The 17,125-nt window shown below is 42.1% G+C and overlaps 1 protein-coding gene across 6 annotated transcripts in view; it reads left to right on the top strand.

The window, feature by feature from the left end:
• The window catches only part of GLI3 (GLI family zinc finger 3), a 326,969-nt gene that overhangs the window by 247,040 nt on the left and 62,804 nt on the right, over positions 1-17,125 (top strand). For 4 of the 6 annotated variants that reach the window (XM_075315143.1, XM_075315141.1, XM_075315142.1 and 1 more), the window contains 2 exons: positions 2,158-2,274; positions 5,239-5,379. In XM_075315143.1, the coding sequence (XP_075171258.1) occupies positions 2,158-2,274; positions 5,239-5,379 (258 nt within the window). The remainder of the gene's footprint in view (positions 1-2,157; positions 2,275-5,238; positions 5,380-17,125) is intronic. The other 2 variants (XM_075315145.1, XM_075315144.1) reach the window with 1 other exon arrangement.

Raw genomic sequence — 17,125 nt, 5'->3', positions numbered from 1 at the left:
GCACATCATTATATTAACATGTGATTCAACTGGGCTCCTAATTAACTGTCAATGTAGCCTTCTGCCTCTTGTCTTCATTTGTAATGAGCAGCTGTAGGCACCAATCTCATCCCTGAGCATACAAGTCAGCGTGATGTATTTCCAGGGGAGGCACTTCTTCTTATAAATGTAGACATATATACACCTCTCATCCCACCCTAGAGGCCCCAGATTCAAGGCACCATAAAAAAATAAGGACCTTTACCAACTATAAGCCCTGTAGACCAACAACCATCACCATAAAGAAGTACATATCTAATTGCAAATTCAAAAAAATGGAGGTATGAGTCAAGGGGTCAAAGTGAAAAAAGTGTGGCGTTTTTGTCACCCATCGAAAGTGACTTTGAAGACAGTAGTGTGGACAAGATTTTGGACACAATAGATGTGCATACCCTGGCTGATTTATATTTACATAGTTACATAGATGGAAAAAAGTCCTAGGCCCATCTAGTTCAACCTACCTCCACCATTCAACCTTCCTCCACCATTCAACCTTCCTCTACCATTCAATCTTCCTCTACCATTAAACCTTTCTCCACCATTCAACCTTCCTCCACCATTCAACCTTCCTCCACCATTCAACCTTCCTCCACCATTCAACCTTCATCCACTATTCAACATTCAACCTTCCTCCACCATTCAACCTTCTTCTACCATTCAACCTTCCTCTACCATTCAACCTTCCTCCACCATTCAACCTTCCTCCACCATTCAACCTTCTTCCACAAACCTTCTTTAGTATTTACCTGATTGGTGCAAAAGTGATAAAGGCAGCCATGACATCACCAACAGGTGCATTGGAAATTGTAGGAGTCCAATTATTGCAATGCACAATGTTTTCTTAATGCCACCCTTGTGATCACTGTTTGAGGTGTCCATACATACGCATAGACCATAGAGTACTTCTGAATGGTCTTTAACAATATGTCCACTTTTGCAAGTGATTTGTGCATCTGAAATAAAAATATGAGGCATCTTTCTGATAAGTCTATTGTATATTGATCTCCTTTGCAAGCCTATGTGTGTCCCCAGTTGCAGATGACAGGAAACCCCTTCTGTATATTCTGATTCTGCAGTCATTCTTCCTTCCATCCACACTCTACATAAATTAAATGTATAACCAGTAAGTTGATAAGAAGACAGGTGTAAATTAGAAATTATAGTTTTATTTTTCAGGTCATAATTTGTCTGCGGCACTATTTCTAAGTTTAGTCTTCACTGGTCCTTATACAGTAGGTGTGTAATTGTATGCAAAATATTGTGCACAATGATATGTTTGTTTATGGTTTTAAGGCTTGCAGAAAAGGTAAAAAATGGTTTGATATAAGGTGTCAATTTCATTCATTTCTTTAGGCTACAAAGTTGTTGTCGAGATGGTGCAAATTGATTCACAGGACCTGGTTCATCAATTACTGGACAAGAAGCCTAAGAACTGCCTCTTACCTACCAGCATCCCTGGCTATTCTTTTGATTAGCCGGTCTAGCATGATGTCATTGTTGTGATGAGACGCATGTGATATTGTGCCAGGCTGGCTAAAGGAAGAGTTCCGGATATTGTCTGGTAGACAGTTCTCTGGCCAGAAGGAACCGTCGTGGTCACTGGACCCGATCATGCGAATTAATTATGCCCCATCTCCACGAAAATGTGTATTGCAGATTTGTTAGACACTAGTTTCTTCATACCATGTTACAAACCCTTCAGTCTGATAAACACTGGATTACACAATCAATGACATCAGCATCAGTTCATTTCAAGGCTGTACAAATCACAGGAGCCAATGCGCCTAGAATTTTGGTCTCACTTTAAACTTTTGGGGTTGTTTTCACATTGCTATAAAAAATATACAAAATATCCCCTAAAGTTGTTCCCCTGTGTCATTTCTGTTTCACAAGGGCTCTTTTTTTTAAAATTCATTAGAAAGTCAAGAAAACCGGAGTTTTGTTATCAGTGGCGTATACTGTTTAGATCTTTTGGCCAACGAATTATGCGACTTTTACAAATGTTTTAAAAACAGCTGCAGATATCTGAAATAAAAGAGACCACTGCTCAGCTTTTAGGCAAAAACTGAATACATGTTGTGCCTAAATGTTAAAGACTTTTATCACCTTGTTGCTCAGCAGAACAAGCCAACGAGTGAGTCTGCAGTGAGCAGCACGGGGGATCCAATGCACAATAAGCGTTCAAAAATCAAGCCGGAGGACGAGCTGCCAAGTCCTGTTGCCGGGAGCATACAGGTAACAACTGCTCTACTTTTATTTATCATTTTCTTGTTTCACGATACATAACTTTTAGGTGTTCAATTTTTCTGTAACTAAGTTCCAAATATCCAGTGTCTCTCCAAATAGCCATAAATTTAAAAAATAATCTAATACATCTGAATATTCTCCTCCCATTTGTCTATTTGGGCTTAGCGACATCATAGATAGGAGATTCTCAGCTAAGAAGCTTCCTCAGTGAGTGAGAACCGTTCTAAAGATGTGAGGTTTGGTTCATGTATGTTTTTCCCAATGGAAAATCTTAAAAAAAAATTATGTACACTAAATTAAATCCTCTGCTCTGGTAAAATTACATGAATGATCATCCATTGTAATCAGTGTCCACTGCAAGAGAAAAAAGTGGCTGCATGAAGCTTTACCCAGTGATGTAGTTTATTTGAACAACTTTTTCAGTTGCTGAAATCTTGACATCCATTCCTAGGGGAGCTGGGGATCATCTCTGGGTCTATCAGGCGAAGTGGAAATTTATAGCATATGATATGCTATACATGGCTGAGACCCCTTTAGAATGTAAGCCCCAAGGGGCAGGGCCCTCTCCCCTCTGTACCAGTCCATCACTGTTACTCTGTTCATTGTAATTTTTATTTGTGTTATGTATCTTACCTTTTCTCATGTACAGCACCATGAATAATGGTGCTCTAAAAATTATTAATAAAGTTGATCCTCGCTTAACGAGTAACCCAGTTAGCGAGAATTTCGCTGAACGAGCAAAGCTTGCTGTAAGTTTGCAACTCGGTTTACGAGAAAGCTTTGCTGTACGAGCAAAATACTCACCGCACACACTTCCAGTTCCGTACATTCACCACGCTCTAACCCGCTCTTGCAGTCCACACAAACACACACAAACATGCTCGCACACACATACAGTATTATGCTCATCCTACTTTCCATTCCATCGCTGGCCTCATGGTTCTTGTAGTTCGCCGGTGCATTGCGACGAGGGAGGAATCCTCGTGGCGAACTGCAAGATCCAGGAGGCCGGCGATGGAACAGAAGGTAAGGTGAGCATGATATGTGTACCTTCCATGCCATCGCCGGCCTCCTGGGTCTTGTAGTTCGCCGGTATAGGCTGTGTATCGGCAAGCATCGCGACGAGGCAAGAACTTCCCCTTTCGGCCGCTACTCAATGCAGGGCGCTGGCCAATCAGAGGCAAGCGGCTCCTGCCTTTGACGTCAGCGCTCTGGCAGCGGAAGTTCCTCCCTCGTCGTGATGGTAACCCGATACACAGCCCATACTAGCGAACAGCAAGTCCCAGGAGACCGGGGATGGAATGGAAGGTAAGGTGAGCGTAATATGTGTGTGTACGTGCGTGCTTGTGTGTTTGTCTGTGTTTGTACGTGTGTGGAATGGCACAATAGGGAACCAGGATGGGACATTTAACAAGCTGTGGAACGAATTGTCTGCATTGCAATGATTTCCTATGGGAAATCTTGCTTTGCTGAACGAGTAACTGGGTTAACAAGCACAGTCCCAGAATGGATTGTTCTCATTAACCAAGGTTCCACTGTACTACTGCTGCTGCTGCTGCTGCTGCTGCTGCTGCTACTACTACTACTACTACTACTACTAATGGTATCCTTAAAAAGCGGGTAAATGTGATAGTTCGGCCCTCACAATAGAAACAGTTATGCACCTCTGCACTAGTGGCATCTTATTTCAGCCAGAAGGTCTGTATGAAGAGAATATGGGGATTTGTCCTCTGTGGAAAGAACAAAAATGAACGTTTCTACCCTCTAATAAAGGTTTTTTCTTTGTTAATCTTCTGGAGTACACCACTCCTATGCATCCTGACTTTTTGATTACTGGAATGTGGTGCAATCTTGAAGACACCGCTCCGTTGTTCTGAACTGAGCTCTTTACAAGGCAGCTAGCAGTGGCAGAAAAGGAGAATTGCAAGAGAAATTAATCTGGCCACATACGGGGATCCGTCCAGCTATGGAGTGGCCCATGCTCCTTGCCGAGTAGCCAGCCACTCTGCAGCATGCCTGGTAGCTTTAGCAATGAGTGGTACACTATAACATTAAAAATCCCTCCATAATTGAAAAGAGGTAAATTACAAAGTTGTTTTTTAGCACTTTGTAATTTGAACCATTTAAAGGAAATCTGTCACCTGGTTTGTGCCACTTAATAAGAGAGCAGTATAATGTAGAGACAGAGACCCTGATTCCAACAGTGTATCACTTGTTTGGTTGCTTAGTGTAATTTAGATAATCTCCTGCTAATAAAACAGTTATTTTATCACTATAGGACTAGTAAACTTGCTACTAGGTAGTCAAGCACATTTATGTGCTATCTTCAACCCAGCCCCCACCACTGATTGGCAGCTTTCAGTGTACAGAGACACAAAGCTGCCAATCAGTGGTCTAGGCGGGGTTATAGAAAGATCAACATCCAGAGAACTGATAGATTGCATCAGAGAAAACAGGAATTTAATCAAAATGACAGCAGTAAGCCCAGTAAGTGTCAGATCCCTGGAATCAGGATCTCTGTCTCTACATTATGCTGCTCTCAGAAGGGGAGCAAAAACCTGGTGACAGATTCCCTTTAAGAACTTGAGACAACCCTTTTAATATACAGTATATCATAAATTGAAGCCAAGTCTGGATGTCCTGTCCCCTAGATTATGGGATCTGTCTACTGTTTTCTGCCTATTGTTACATCCTTGTTATCATAAATATATATTGAAATACTTTTATCTAACATCTCAGTAATATAAAAGGTCTACTTGTATGTTCCCTGTGAAAAACTACAGTTTTCTGCCAATAATCCCATAATGTCTGTGAAGATAAGTAGATGCTATATCCAGATCACTGCTGGCTTGCTAAAGTGAGCTGAGCATTTAGAGCAATTAGGCAGATCTCTGTCTTTCCATCTAACCCCCCTCGTAATTTAACATTCCCATCTTTTAACTCTGTGTCTAGGATCAGCCAGATGGAATGACTCTGGTGAAAGAAGAAGGGGACAAAGATGAAAGTAAGCAAGAGCCCGAAGTAGTCTACGAGACAAACTGCCATTGGGAAGCCTGCTCCCGAGAGTTTGACACACAAGAACAGCTAGTGCATGTAAGTTAATGGAATTCAGGAACTGGGGTTTGAAAGCTATGTGACCTTTCTCCACAGAGGTCAGGGTCTTTGACCCTGTGTTGAGTCAAGTTTCTTAGCCAGCAGCATTGCATGCCGGAGAGGACTTTATGAGTTTCAAAGAATAAAGGGAAGTCTTAGCTGTGGTGCTTGACCTGTTCAGTCAGCTAAAGCTTACTGCAAAATTCAATAAAGTCTTCAGCAGAGAGTGTAATGGCTCTGATCTTGTAAGCCAGCAAACATTATTTTTTTTCTGTAGGAGACTTTGATATTTATTGAGTAATAGTAAGCTGAACATGAATTAATACTAACCTGAAGCCAGGACTCCTTCTATAAACCAAAGCGTCTTTTTCTTCTTCACAAATGTAATACATTATTAGTTTTGTTAAAAGAAGACTGTGCGCTCCAGGCTGAAAATGATTGTTGACCCTCACATCCTCTGGACCACCGCTCAGCTCAGTGCCGCAGAGTCTTCTTCATCCTCCAGCACAAGGGAGGGAGACATACCTCTAATATTCATAGGGATTTAATGCAAAGGAAGAAGGGAAGCATTGATGTCTGCACGATGGAATACTGAACATAGAGCCAACTAGTACAATACAGTAACTCATACCTCCGAGATATCAGACGGTGGAACGCTGTTCACCTAGGATATCAGGGCATCTGTCTTATTGTTGACACCCCTGCAGGGATTCATTTGAAGGACCTTTGTCCTCTCCATAATCAGTGGAAAAATAAGATGGCCTAAACAATTGCTGGACATTTTCAAGTCTTGCTAGGTCCCCTGATGAACCCCGAGAATCTAAGGGGGGAAACGCATTGGGATGGTTTTGATTACCCTGACAGATAAGTAAACTGGAAATTTTATTTGTCATACAGGCCTTGTCATTGTACAAATATGGGAATCATAATTATATGACCATGCGCATTTATATCATTTCAGTACATATGACTATACGAGAGTCTATTTAACACGGTTTGCACTTTATGGGTGTTGGCGTCAGTATTAGTACCGGATAGTAGTAGGGATAAACCAAAGTCAGCCGACATGTAGCGGGGGCACCCAAAAAAGTAAGGCGTAGTAACCTCCGCCATTAGGCAGGGACAGTCTCAGGGAATTATTAGTCCCATGCCTTAAAATATTCAGCTATTTTTCAGTTATTGCTACTGTATGAGCAGAGGTTCTATGCTATATACACACACGGTTATCACTCACTATCCTACATAGTATTTCACTGTGTGTGGTCACCCTTATATGACATTTGTCTGGTACTTGACTGTATAGGTATTATTCTATGTGCTTTTTAATCTAATATATTTATTTTAAAGAAATTAAATAAAATATTGGTTTTAGTGGTTTGTTTTTTGGTTTTCTGGATGTTTAACCTCTATGGTTGAGATAATATTTATATGGTCTTTTTGAGTACAATACAGTAACAGAAATGCAAACATATCACATAGAATTTTTAGCTGAATGTGATGATAATAATATAACAGTAGATATGACAATGTTTAATTAAAGGGAATCTGACACCAGGATTTCGTCACCTGATCTGAGAGAAGCATCATGTAGAGGCAGAGACCCTGATTACATTGACATGTCACTTACTGTGCTGCTTAGTGTAGTTTTGATAAAATCTTAGTTTTATCAGCAGGTTATTATCATTATAGTACTGGTAATCCAGCTGCTGGGTAGTCCTCTATATTCATAAGCTCTGCATTGCCCCGTCCCCACCACTGATTGGCAGATATCTGTCTACTCACAGTGGACACAGAAAGCTGCCAGTCAGTGGTGTGGGCGGGGTTATACAGAGCTCAGCACTCAGAAGCACTATATAAAAAGGCCAATATGTCTAGAGCCATAGGGGGATAGAAAGAAAAAAAAACATAATATTCAGGGAAGAAGCAGGAGTAAAATAAGAACAAAGACTGCCCACTTTTCACTGGTCTTTAAATAGGTTTCCAAGAAAACAGGGTTGTCTGTTTTTCAAGAAATGGCAGTATGTGTATGGGCAGTGTCTGATAGTGAAGTAAATACCGCTGAGGTGTAATATCAGACCCTGCCTGTGGACAGGGAGGGACTGTGTCTAGTAAGAAAAGCCTTTCAAAGCTTCTAATGTGGATGTAATATTAGGATCTCTATTAGATGTATGTGTGGTAGGCTTCTTCTCACCGCATAATGAAATAATGAACCATAACAGTACCAACATCATAAATTGTAATTGCCAATGAGTAGTGCAGAGTAACCTTGTTTAATTCTGCAGGTCGGGTATCCACATGCTATTTTTATAGAAGCCTCCCTACAAAGGGACGTCGGAGACCAAAATTGAAAAATACCCTTCAACTGTTAATATAGCGAAGCTTTCATGATACATTAATCGGCAGACAAGATGTTTTAAACCATCCTTACTCCCTGTCTTATTTACGGCACCTATCCATCGTCACCACCACATCCAGTTAATAGCAGGATTCATGATTCTCCATGGTTGTCTATCTAGTGTGTGACAGTACAAGCTTCCTGCTATAGCAAGTCACTATCTATAATTGATATCCTTCCATGGAATGGGACAGCAGAGTTTTACTGAGCAGTTTTAAATCGTGCCGCTTGTCCTGACTTGGATGTGAAACGAGAGGCAGGAATCAAAGGCTTCTTTTCATTAACCTGGTGTAGACATATTGTTTAGTATAATATCCTAGGAATAGGCATTGTGCAAACAGGAGCAGAGGGACCTGTGTAAAATTAGTACATGAGCACCGGCAGACACATTTAGTAAAGGGGCTCCCTGTGCATTAACAGTAAATGGATCCCTGTGCAACAACAGTAAATGGGCCATTTTCTGTCCAATTACTAATCAGTATGCACAATTCCATACACTTTAGAGGTGAAATTGGCCCCTTACATCTTGGACCCCTTACATCTTGGGCCCCTGTGCAAGAACAGTAAATGGGCCCTTTGCAGTCCAATAACTTCTCTTTATGCACAATTCCACACACTTTGGAGGTGGAAGTGGCCCCTGACTTCTTGGGCCTTACATCTGTGGACCTCTTACATCTTGGCCCCTTTATATCTGTGCTCCACTTACATTTTTGACCCCTGTGCGGCTGCAAAGTTTGCACCAATGGTACGTTCGCCCCTGAACATGGGATCTTTGCCTCCCAATAGTTTATCATACTGCACCGCTTTGTGTGTGTGTGATAGAAGCTGCTTACAGCTGTAGAGGTGGTGGTGGTGCTTTACCTGTCGGGCCCCTTACCTTTGGCCCCCCTACATCTTGGGCCCCTTGGGCTCAGGTTGCACCAATTCTAAGTCCACCCCTGAATATTGATCTTTGCCTCCCAATAGTTTATCATACTGCACCCCTTTGTGTGTGTCAATGAAGGTGTTTATAATTGTAGAGCTGGTGGCGGGCGCTTTACCTGTTGGACCCCTTACCTGTTGCACCCATAGTATGTCCAGCTGAGACAAAGCTGGCTACCGTCCTGTCTACTAATACAAGGAATTCCATGGTAATCCAAACACTAATTCATTTATTGATTTTATTATATAGAAAAATGTATTTATTGATTTATAATGAGCATAAAAATATATTGATGGGAATAATCCTGATTGGTTTCGTTAGAAAGGCCATTGCCCAGTGGACAGAGAAGCAAATGACTAAGCAAGCAGTAAAAAGCCCCTCCCTAATGAGAAAGGCATTGCTGTGTGTAGTCTTACTGCAAGACTCCAGATACTTCTTACCATTCCTGTGGTGAATAATTTATGGAGTGTTGGCCATACTTTGACTTTTCCCTGGCTTTGAAACAAGGTCAAAAGACAGTTGGACTCCATTAATCTTCCTCTTGTTTTCTGGACGAGTTTAGTGCGTTGTGTTAATTCGACATCGTTATTAAATACAATTGTTATTTCACTGTTTCCTTCGCTAGACGGACCTGTATACAATTACTTAAAGGCATCTGTAAAAGTTTATGTTCCCAAGCTGTTGCCCCACATTAGCCCCAATACTTTCCTCTTACTTTTTTTACTAGGAAGGAAGCAGAATGTTTCCACTACTCAATCTTCTCTTTTAAGAGATTTCTCTGTTTCAAAAGCGAAAACCTCTAATCTGAGCACAATATCAGTTACAGAGCCGGGGTGCACGAGGCGTTTACCTCTCTATGCATCCTAATTCAGATTGAAGTTTAAAGACTGAGGTTTCTTTATGTGGGATTCTATACAGATATAAAAAAGAAAATGTAGAAAGCTTGAACAGGCTCCATATGTACAGAGGTATCCTTTCTTAGAAACCCTGTTGTATTGTGAGAATAGGGCAATTCCGTAAAGTTCCAGAACTTGGCAGTTGCGCAAAAATATTGTGACTTTCACCATTTCCATGTAAGGCCATCTACACCAACAAGGATGTACCATGGGTGGGACGTGACGTGGTCACAGTCACTCATTACATTTATTATAATTAGTGACTTAGCGTACTCCAGAAATGTACACCAGCCCCCAACTAGCAAACATTTCTGGTGGTGAAGCACACTGTGTATCCGACATACCTGATTCATTGAGCGGCGCATGTCTCCTAATAAATTGGGTCAGTGTACTCCAGCAAGCACTTCATTAAGGCTTGGCGTGCTCTATGCTAGACTTAATGAAGCATCCCCAATATCTTCATGTACATGTCCAAAATAGGTAGAATGAAGTGCATAGTGGCTGTACGGGTTCTTCCCATAAGGGCTCAGATATCATGTATGAGTTCCATCCATATTTTTTAAGCAGAGATGAGAGTAAAAAAGGCAGGATTAAAGGCACGGAACCAATGTAATACCGACACAGGGATGAATAAGGGTGAAGTAAAAATAGTGATTTTAATAGTAATTGAATAAAATAACAGACACTACGCGTTTCTGGGACGGTCTGTCCCCTTTCTTAGGTGTCTTCAGAATAGACAATTCAAAGGTCTAAATATACCTGGATTTAACAATTGGGTAATTTAGCAGACCATCAGAACAGCCATATGTATTTAAAAAAAAAAAAAAAAAGGAAGACATTGGCATGAACATTTTATGTATATATAAAAATTTTAAAAACACACATAGTAATATGACCGATTGGTTAAAAATATTTAGAGTATGTAAAACATTAATATGCAGCTACTATAAAATGATATAATATAGAATATAAAAATGAAAAAAAAACATGGAGACGAAGGAAAAGAGCAAATCAAATCGAAGAATTAAAATCAGACTTGGGCAATGTGCGCACGTGTACATATTACATGCATTTACACTGTGTCTAGCAGTGCAGCGTAAACGCATGTATTCTGCGTCCCCAGCTAAGTCTATGTAACTTGTGCAAATTCCATGCGCAAATTGCGTTTTAGAACGCAGTGATTTGCATGCTGAAATTTGTGGCCGAATCGCTGCATTCTAAAAAGCAACATGTCACTTCTTTTGTGTGTTTTGGATGTTTTTCCCACTCTGCAGAAACTGGAGTTTATTCAAATATTCTAATTATGGTGCATGGTGTACCTTCAGGGTGGCCAAGAGGCTCGGTGTACCATTCTGCCCTCCCTCATTTGTTAACTGGCTTGCCTAAATTTTCTCTGAAGTCATTGCTCATGCCAGTCAAGCCCACACTATCAAACACCAGTGGGGTAGGCAGGAGTAAACAGAGTGAGCCTCTTGGCCACACCAAGGGAGCATCTGTCTCGTAAATTAGCATATCTGATTAAGGGGTGCTTCACACACAGCGAGCTCGCTGCCGAGATCGCTGCTGAGTCACGCTTTTTGTGACGCAGCAGTGACCTCATTAGCGATCTCGCTGTGTGTGACACTGAGCAGCGATCTGGCCCCTGCTGCGAGATCGCTGCTCGTTACACACAGCCCTGGTTCGTTTTCTTCAAAGCCGCTCTCCTGCTGTGAAACACAGATCGCTGTGTGTGACAGCGAGAGAGCGACAAATGAAGCGAGCAGGGAGCAGGAGCCGGCGTCTGACAGCTGAGGTAAGCTGTATCCAAGATAAACATCGGGTAACCAAGGTGGTTACCCGATATTTACCTTAGTTACCAGCATCTGCAGCTCTCACGCTGCCTGTGCTGCCGGCTCCGGCTCTCTGCACATGTAGCTGCTGTACACATCGGGTTAATTAACCCGATGTGTACAGCAGCTAGGAGAGCAAGGAGCCAGCGCTAAGCAGTGTGCGCGGCTCCCTGCTCTCTGCACATGTAGCTGCATTACACATCGGGTTAATTAACCCGATGTGTACTGTAGCTATGGTAGGAGAGCAAGGAGCCAGCGCTCAGTGTGCGCGGCTCCCTGCTCCCTGCACACACAGCTGTGCGCTGGTAACTAATGTAAACATCGGGTAACCATACCCGATGTTTACCTTAGTTACCAGTCTCCGCAGCTTCCAGACGGCAGCTCCGTGCAAGCGCAGCGTCGCTTGCACGTCGCTGCTGGCTGGGGGCTGTTCACTGGTCGCTGGTGAGATCTGCCTGTTTGACAGCTCACCAGCGACCATGTAGCGATGCAGCAGCGATCCTGACCAGGTCAGATCGCTGGTCGGATCGCTGCTGCATCGCTAAGTGTGAAGGTACCCTAAGCCACAGTATCTTCTGAACAACTGCAACTATTAGAATGCTAAAGGTGTAATGTTTATAGTCATTATACCACGTACAAAGCCATGTGCTTAATTTGGATTCTCAGATTGTGCTGACGGACTCCTTTAAACAATTATTTAATTAGTTATAAAGTGGATTATATGGCTAGGGTACCTCCAGAAAACTTTCCTTCCTTGCAGAATTTTTAGGAGGCTTTCTTAAAGAAAACCTGTCAGGTCCAATATGCACCCAGAATCACGAGCAGTTCTGGGTGTATATTGCTAATCCCTGCCTAACAGTCCTTGTATCTGGTAGCATAAATAAAGAGATCTTTAGAAAAAGTAATTCTAAAGATCTTATATTGTATGCTAATGAGTGCAGGAACTAGTCCTCTGGGTATTAGTTCCCCTGGCTAGTCGACTCCATTAGCATGTTAGTACGCTCCTGTGGGTGTGTTAGCATGCTAATGAATGTGCAGCGTCAAAGGATGATCTCACTCACCTCTCCGCCGCCATTGCGTCTGACGCTGGATTTCAGCTCAGTGCACATGACCCCAGAGCTTCGGTCATGCACACTATGAAGCCGGGTGTACGTGTTCTGGCTTCAAACTGAAGTACTGTGCATGACTGTAACTCCGGGGTCATGCGCACTGAGCCAAAATCCAGCGTCGGACGCGATGGTGGCAGAGAGATGACTGAGATCATCCTCTGATGCTGCACATTCATTAACGTGTTAGCACACCAACAGGGGTGTACTCACATGATAGTGGAGCCAACTAATCAGGAGAACTAACGCCCAGGGGACTAGTCCCCTCGCTCATTAGCATACAATAAAAGATCTTTAGAAATACTTTTTCTAAAGATCTCTTTATCTATGCTAGTGTATACAGGGACAGTTAAGCGGGCTTTACACGCTACAATAAATCTAACGATGTGTCGGCAGGGTCACGTCGTAAGTGACGCACATCCGGCATCGTTAGTGTTGTTGTAGCGTGTGAAACCTATGTGTGATTGCGATTTTACGAAAATACGTTGATCGCATACACGTCGTTCAAATTCTAAAAAATTGAACGTTCGGTTGTTCATCGTACCCGGGGCAGCACACATCGCTGTGTGTGACACCCCAGGAATGATGAACACAGCTTACCTGCGTTCCGCCTGCAATGCGGAAGGAAGGAGGTGGGCGGGATGTTTATGTCCCGCTCATCTCCGCCCCTCCGCTTCTATTGGCCGGCTGCCGTGTGACGTCGCTGTGATGCCGAACATCCCTCCCACTACAGGAAGAGGATGTTCGCCACCCACAGTGAGGTCATATGGAAGGTAAGTACGTGTGACGGGATTTAATCGTTTGTGCGACACGTTCAACAAATTGAACGTGCCGCACATACGATGGGGGCATGTGCGATCGCATACGAGATCGCATGTGTAATTGTAAGGTGTAAAGCAGCCTTTAGGTAGGATTAGCAATATGCACACAGAACTGCTTGTGGTTCTGGGTGTATATTGGACCTGACAGGTTCCCTGTAATAGCACTGCCGTGGTTTACCTGTAGAAGTCACACAGTCAAATACGCTTAATAAAACTGTAGTAACCATTCACTAAACCACGGTGCCTAAAGGACCATGCCATTAGCTACGTGTAGAAAGCACCTTACTAATTCTCCTACAAAGAAGAAAAGTAGACCTGTGTACACTACTTACTTTCCTGTGTATTTTGTATAGTTATTTGTGCCCGGTGCAGCACTTTGTATACAAGTCCGGTGTATTCCTATCTGATCCGTACAATATATGGTTGCATTCAGTCCTAGTCGGCTGTGGTGTAGGTATGGGTTTGAGCGTATCACCAGCGTAGACGTTGCAGTTCTTAAAGAAAGATAAGTATTCAAGCTGAAAATGAAACAAAGCTCTGCCTGTATTCCTCCTTGTGTTTAGCAGAGATAAACTTCACTGGAGTCTCAGTGCTGCTCCTGGCAGAAGCTTTAATTGGTAAAATGCAGATTTTTTTTTTGATCAGGGAAGGATTACTGCTCTTATCAGTATAAAGCATCTTATTTGAAGATGAAAAGGCTTCGCTGAATCACAGATGCCAACATTGTTGCAAGGCGCTGTGGCGACTGACATCTCAAATGAAACTGTGATTTATTAGTCTGTATTGGCCAGCCCAGCCTAAGTAATCTAGTAAAGGTCCTGCTGATTTGCAAATTTTTCTAAGCGAAATGCTTTTTATATACAATTCCCTGGTAATGTTTCCTAAACTGACAGCATTTAGAATAAATAATACTAAGAGACACCGAGAATTGAAAAGTGGAGGCAGAACGGCTAAGCAGCTTTTTAGGATGTGAACGCCAGTCAATGCTTCTTCAAATCTATCTTGGTGGTTCTTTTTCAGTGTTGTCTGATAAGCCGGCGAAGGAAAGATTAATAACAGTGCCTTGTTGCTATCAGTAGCGTCTTGTCGATTCCCTGTAAGAGGCCTGTCTGCTCAGCATGGAAATTATTGATTAAATAAGAAGTGTCATTAGGTTGTGAGTAGATCCATAATCACAAAAAGCAGCGGACAGTAAGATGCGATGCCATGAATCAAACCTTCCGCCGAACTCGTTTATATTGCGGTGACATCCACACCTATTAGGGACATCCATTCCATATATACGTGCCAGCCAGGGAAGAACAACACTCAAACCAAGAGCAGCAGTATGTGACAGAGACAAAGCCACGTCCGGGAAGAGGGACAGAGGGTGGCAGTAATTTGTTTGGAGGATTGCCCACTAAGAAAGGGCTATATTGATCACAGAGGAAACTAGATAGCTCCGACTCTTGGATTCCGTTTTTTTTTTTTAATTGGTCTCACTTCACTTGTGCAGGGGAGGAGAACACATATCATCTTTTGTAAGGAAATCAGGTTGTGGTATTTGTGAGCATGCTCAGGTCTGAATTCCTGCTGAGAAATTTATCAAAGCACGTAAAATGGAATGCAGGACTTATAAATAACTAAAAAATGTTACTAAAAAAAAAGCAGTGTTCTGCTTATACTTAGCAGGTACTCCGTGTACTAGAACCCCAACCGGGAAGTTTAGCAATAGAATGCATGACGGCTCATAACTTTAGCTAAGAGCCCCGTCTACAAGATGTCTCCACTGACGAAAAACATCATAAATCTCAGGTAATACATAAAGCCAGTGGGGATGAAATGCATTGTCTAACCGAAAGGCTTTCTCTCACCAAACAGCAGTTTTTGTTGTGGGATAAGCCAAAGTCTTTCTTCCTCTCAGTATAACTGATCTTGGATATTTACTGTACAGCAGGGGTTGACTTTCTGGTCCAAGGACCACAATGCCATATTGAACAACTTCCAACGGCCGCACTGAAAAAGGACATTACTAGTGATGGGCGAGCACTAAAGTTCTCGGGTGCTTGTTATTCGAGTTGAGCAAGTCGGATGCTCTGCTGGGCTCAACTGGAATAACGAATATAATGGAAATCAATGATTGGACAGTTCTCCGCAGACATACAGCCAGTCATAGAGAGAGCATTTCTCGGTGGGGGAAAGAAGGCAGGTTTTCTTTTTGTTTTTTTTTACGGGGGGTTAACACACTATATTTGAAATTGTTTTTATCCCCAATGAGAGCCATTCAGAGATTGCAAATGGCTCTCACTGGGGTTCCTACCCCACATCACGCAGTGAAGCCAAGCCAGCCTGTGCTTTGTGTTCATTGTTTCAAGACAAAATATCTGAGTCTCCATGATATTCAACTGAGTACCTGAGCACCATGATGCTCAATCAAGAATCAAGCAGTGGTGAGCATGCTCGCCCATCATTAGATATTACCTTTGCAGAAGTTTATTTCAAATCAAAAGTTTATGTACAAGAAGCAGGTTCCACTACCAGGAAGGTCACATATCTATAGAATCGGGGTGTTCTTTTACCCCATTCAGTACTCTGAAGAGGAGGAGACCCTGCAAATATGTAATGAAGACTACGGGTGTTGTAGTAGCTTGTCGCTAGTGAGAGCAGATGATCACATGACCACAAGTATGTAATTTGCATATATTTGGTCACGTACTAACTAGACATGCTCAGTCTCACTCTGTACAAATGAATCAAGTGAAGCTAAGCATGTCTAGTCGGAGTATGTAAATTACATATGTAAGATCACATGAGCACTTACTCCCACTATCACCACTGGAGATTCAATCCTGACAGTGTGCAGTGTGCGCTCTATAAGATTTCAGATGTCTGCAGTTACATAGAGTGACCTCATACTCTTATCACAAGATAGAACAATCAAAACTAGAACAGTAAGAGCTGAATGCTTTTCATCCACCACTTTACCTCTCATTTGCCTTTTTGGAGTGCTAAACAGGAGTCAAGGAACTCTAGTCTCTTGATGTATGGTTGCACAATGCTCTGTTGTTGTTTACGCCTGCTTGCTTCTGATCACTGTGCTACTCTTCTTTACTCCAATATGGAAACTACAGAATACAAAAGGTTGGAGGCCGCACAAAAAGGCATCATGGGCCACACTTGGCCCATGGGCCGCATGTTATGCATCCCTGCTCTACAGACCTTTATGAAACATGGATATTTGTATCAATTGATGTCATGACCACTCAGTCATGATGTCCTCCTCCTGCTGGTAAGAAATAACAAAAACTCTTGATTTTGATGATCAGGCAGTTGGAGCTGCCAACTCAATGTGGCTGCAAATAACAATTTTGAAAAGAGCCAAAAATGTCATTTTTAATTATTTCCTTTAAACTTCTACTACGTCCTGACAATGGCCTGATGGAATCAAGGAGCGGCACATACAGATTTCTGAGCCAACATCGCTGGACCTGTATAAGCTTCACTCTTAACATCTGCTGAGTACTAAGCATCTTCTAGGCATATTCTGAGATGAATTCTTAGACACAGATTTGTGAACCAATTTCAAATGTATTAATCAGATTATTACAATCACCACAATAAATTGTTGGACATTTGTTGCAAATTTTACTTATAAAAATAGATGTTTTTATCCAATCAAAAGTTCTCATTAAAGGATTATGATGAGCAGTCAAATCTTTTTACTTGTAGAATTGGCAAAGATTATATTGTTGACTGAATAAAAGGAAATGTAACTTCCAAAACACTTTCCACAGTTAA

The sequence above is a fragment of the Anomaloglossus baeobatrachus genome, chromosome 6 (genome assembly GCF_048569485.1).
Source record: "Anomaloglossus baeobatrachus isolate aAnoBae1 chromosome 6, aAnoBae1.hap1, whole genome shotgun sequence".
Lineage (NCBI taxonomy): Eukaryota > Metazoa > Chordata > Amphibia > Anura > Aromobatidae > Anomaloglossus > Anomaloglossus baeobatrachus.
This window is presented reverse-complemented; position numbering and strand designations above follow the sequence as displayed.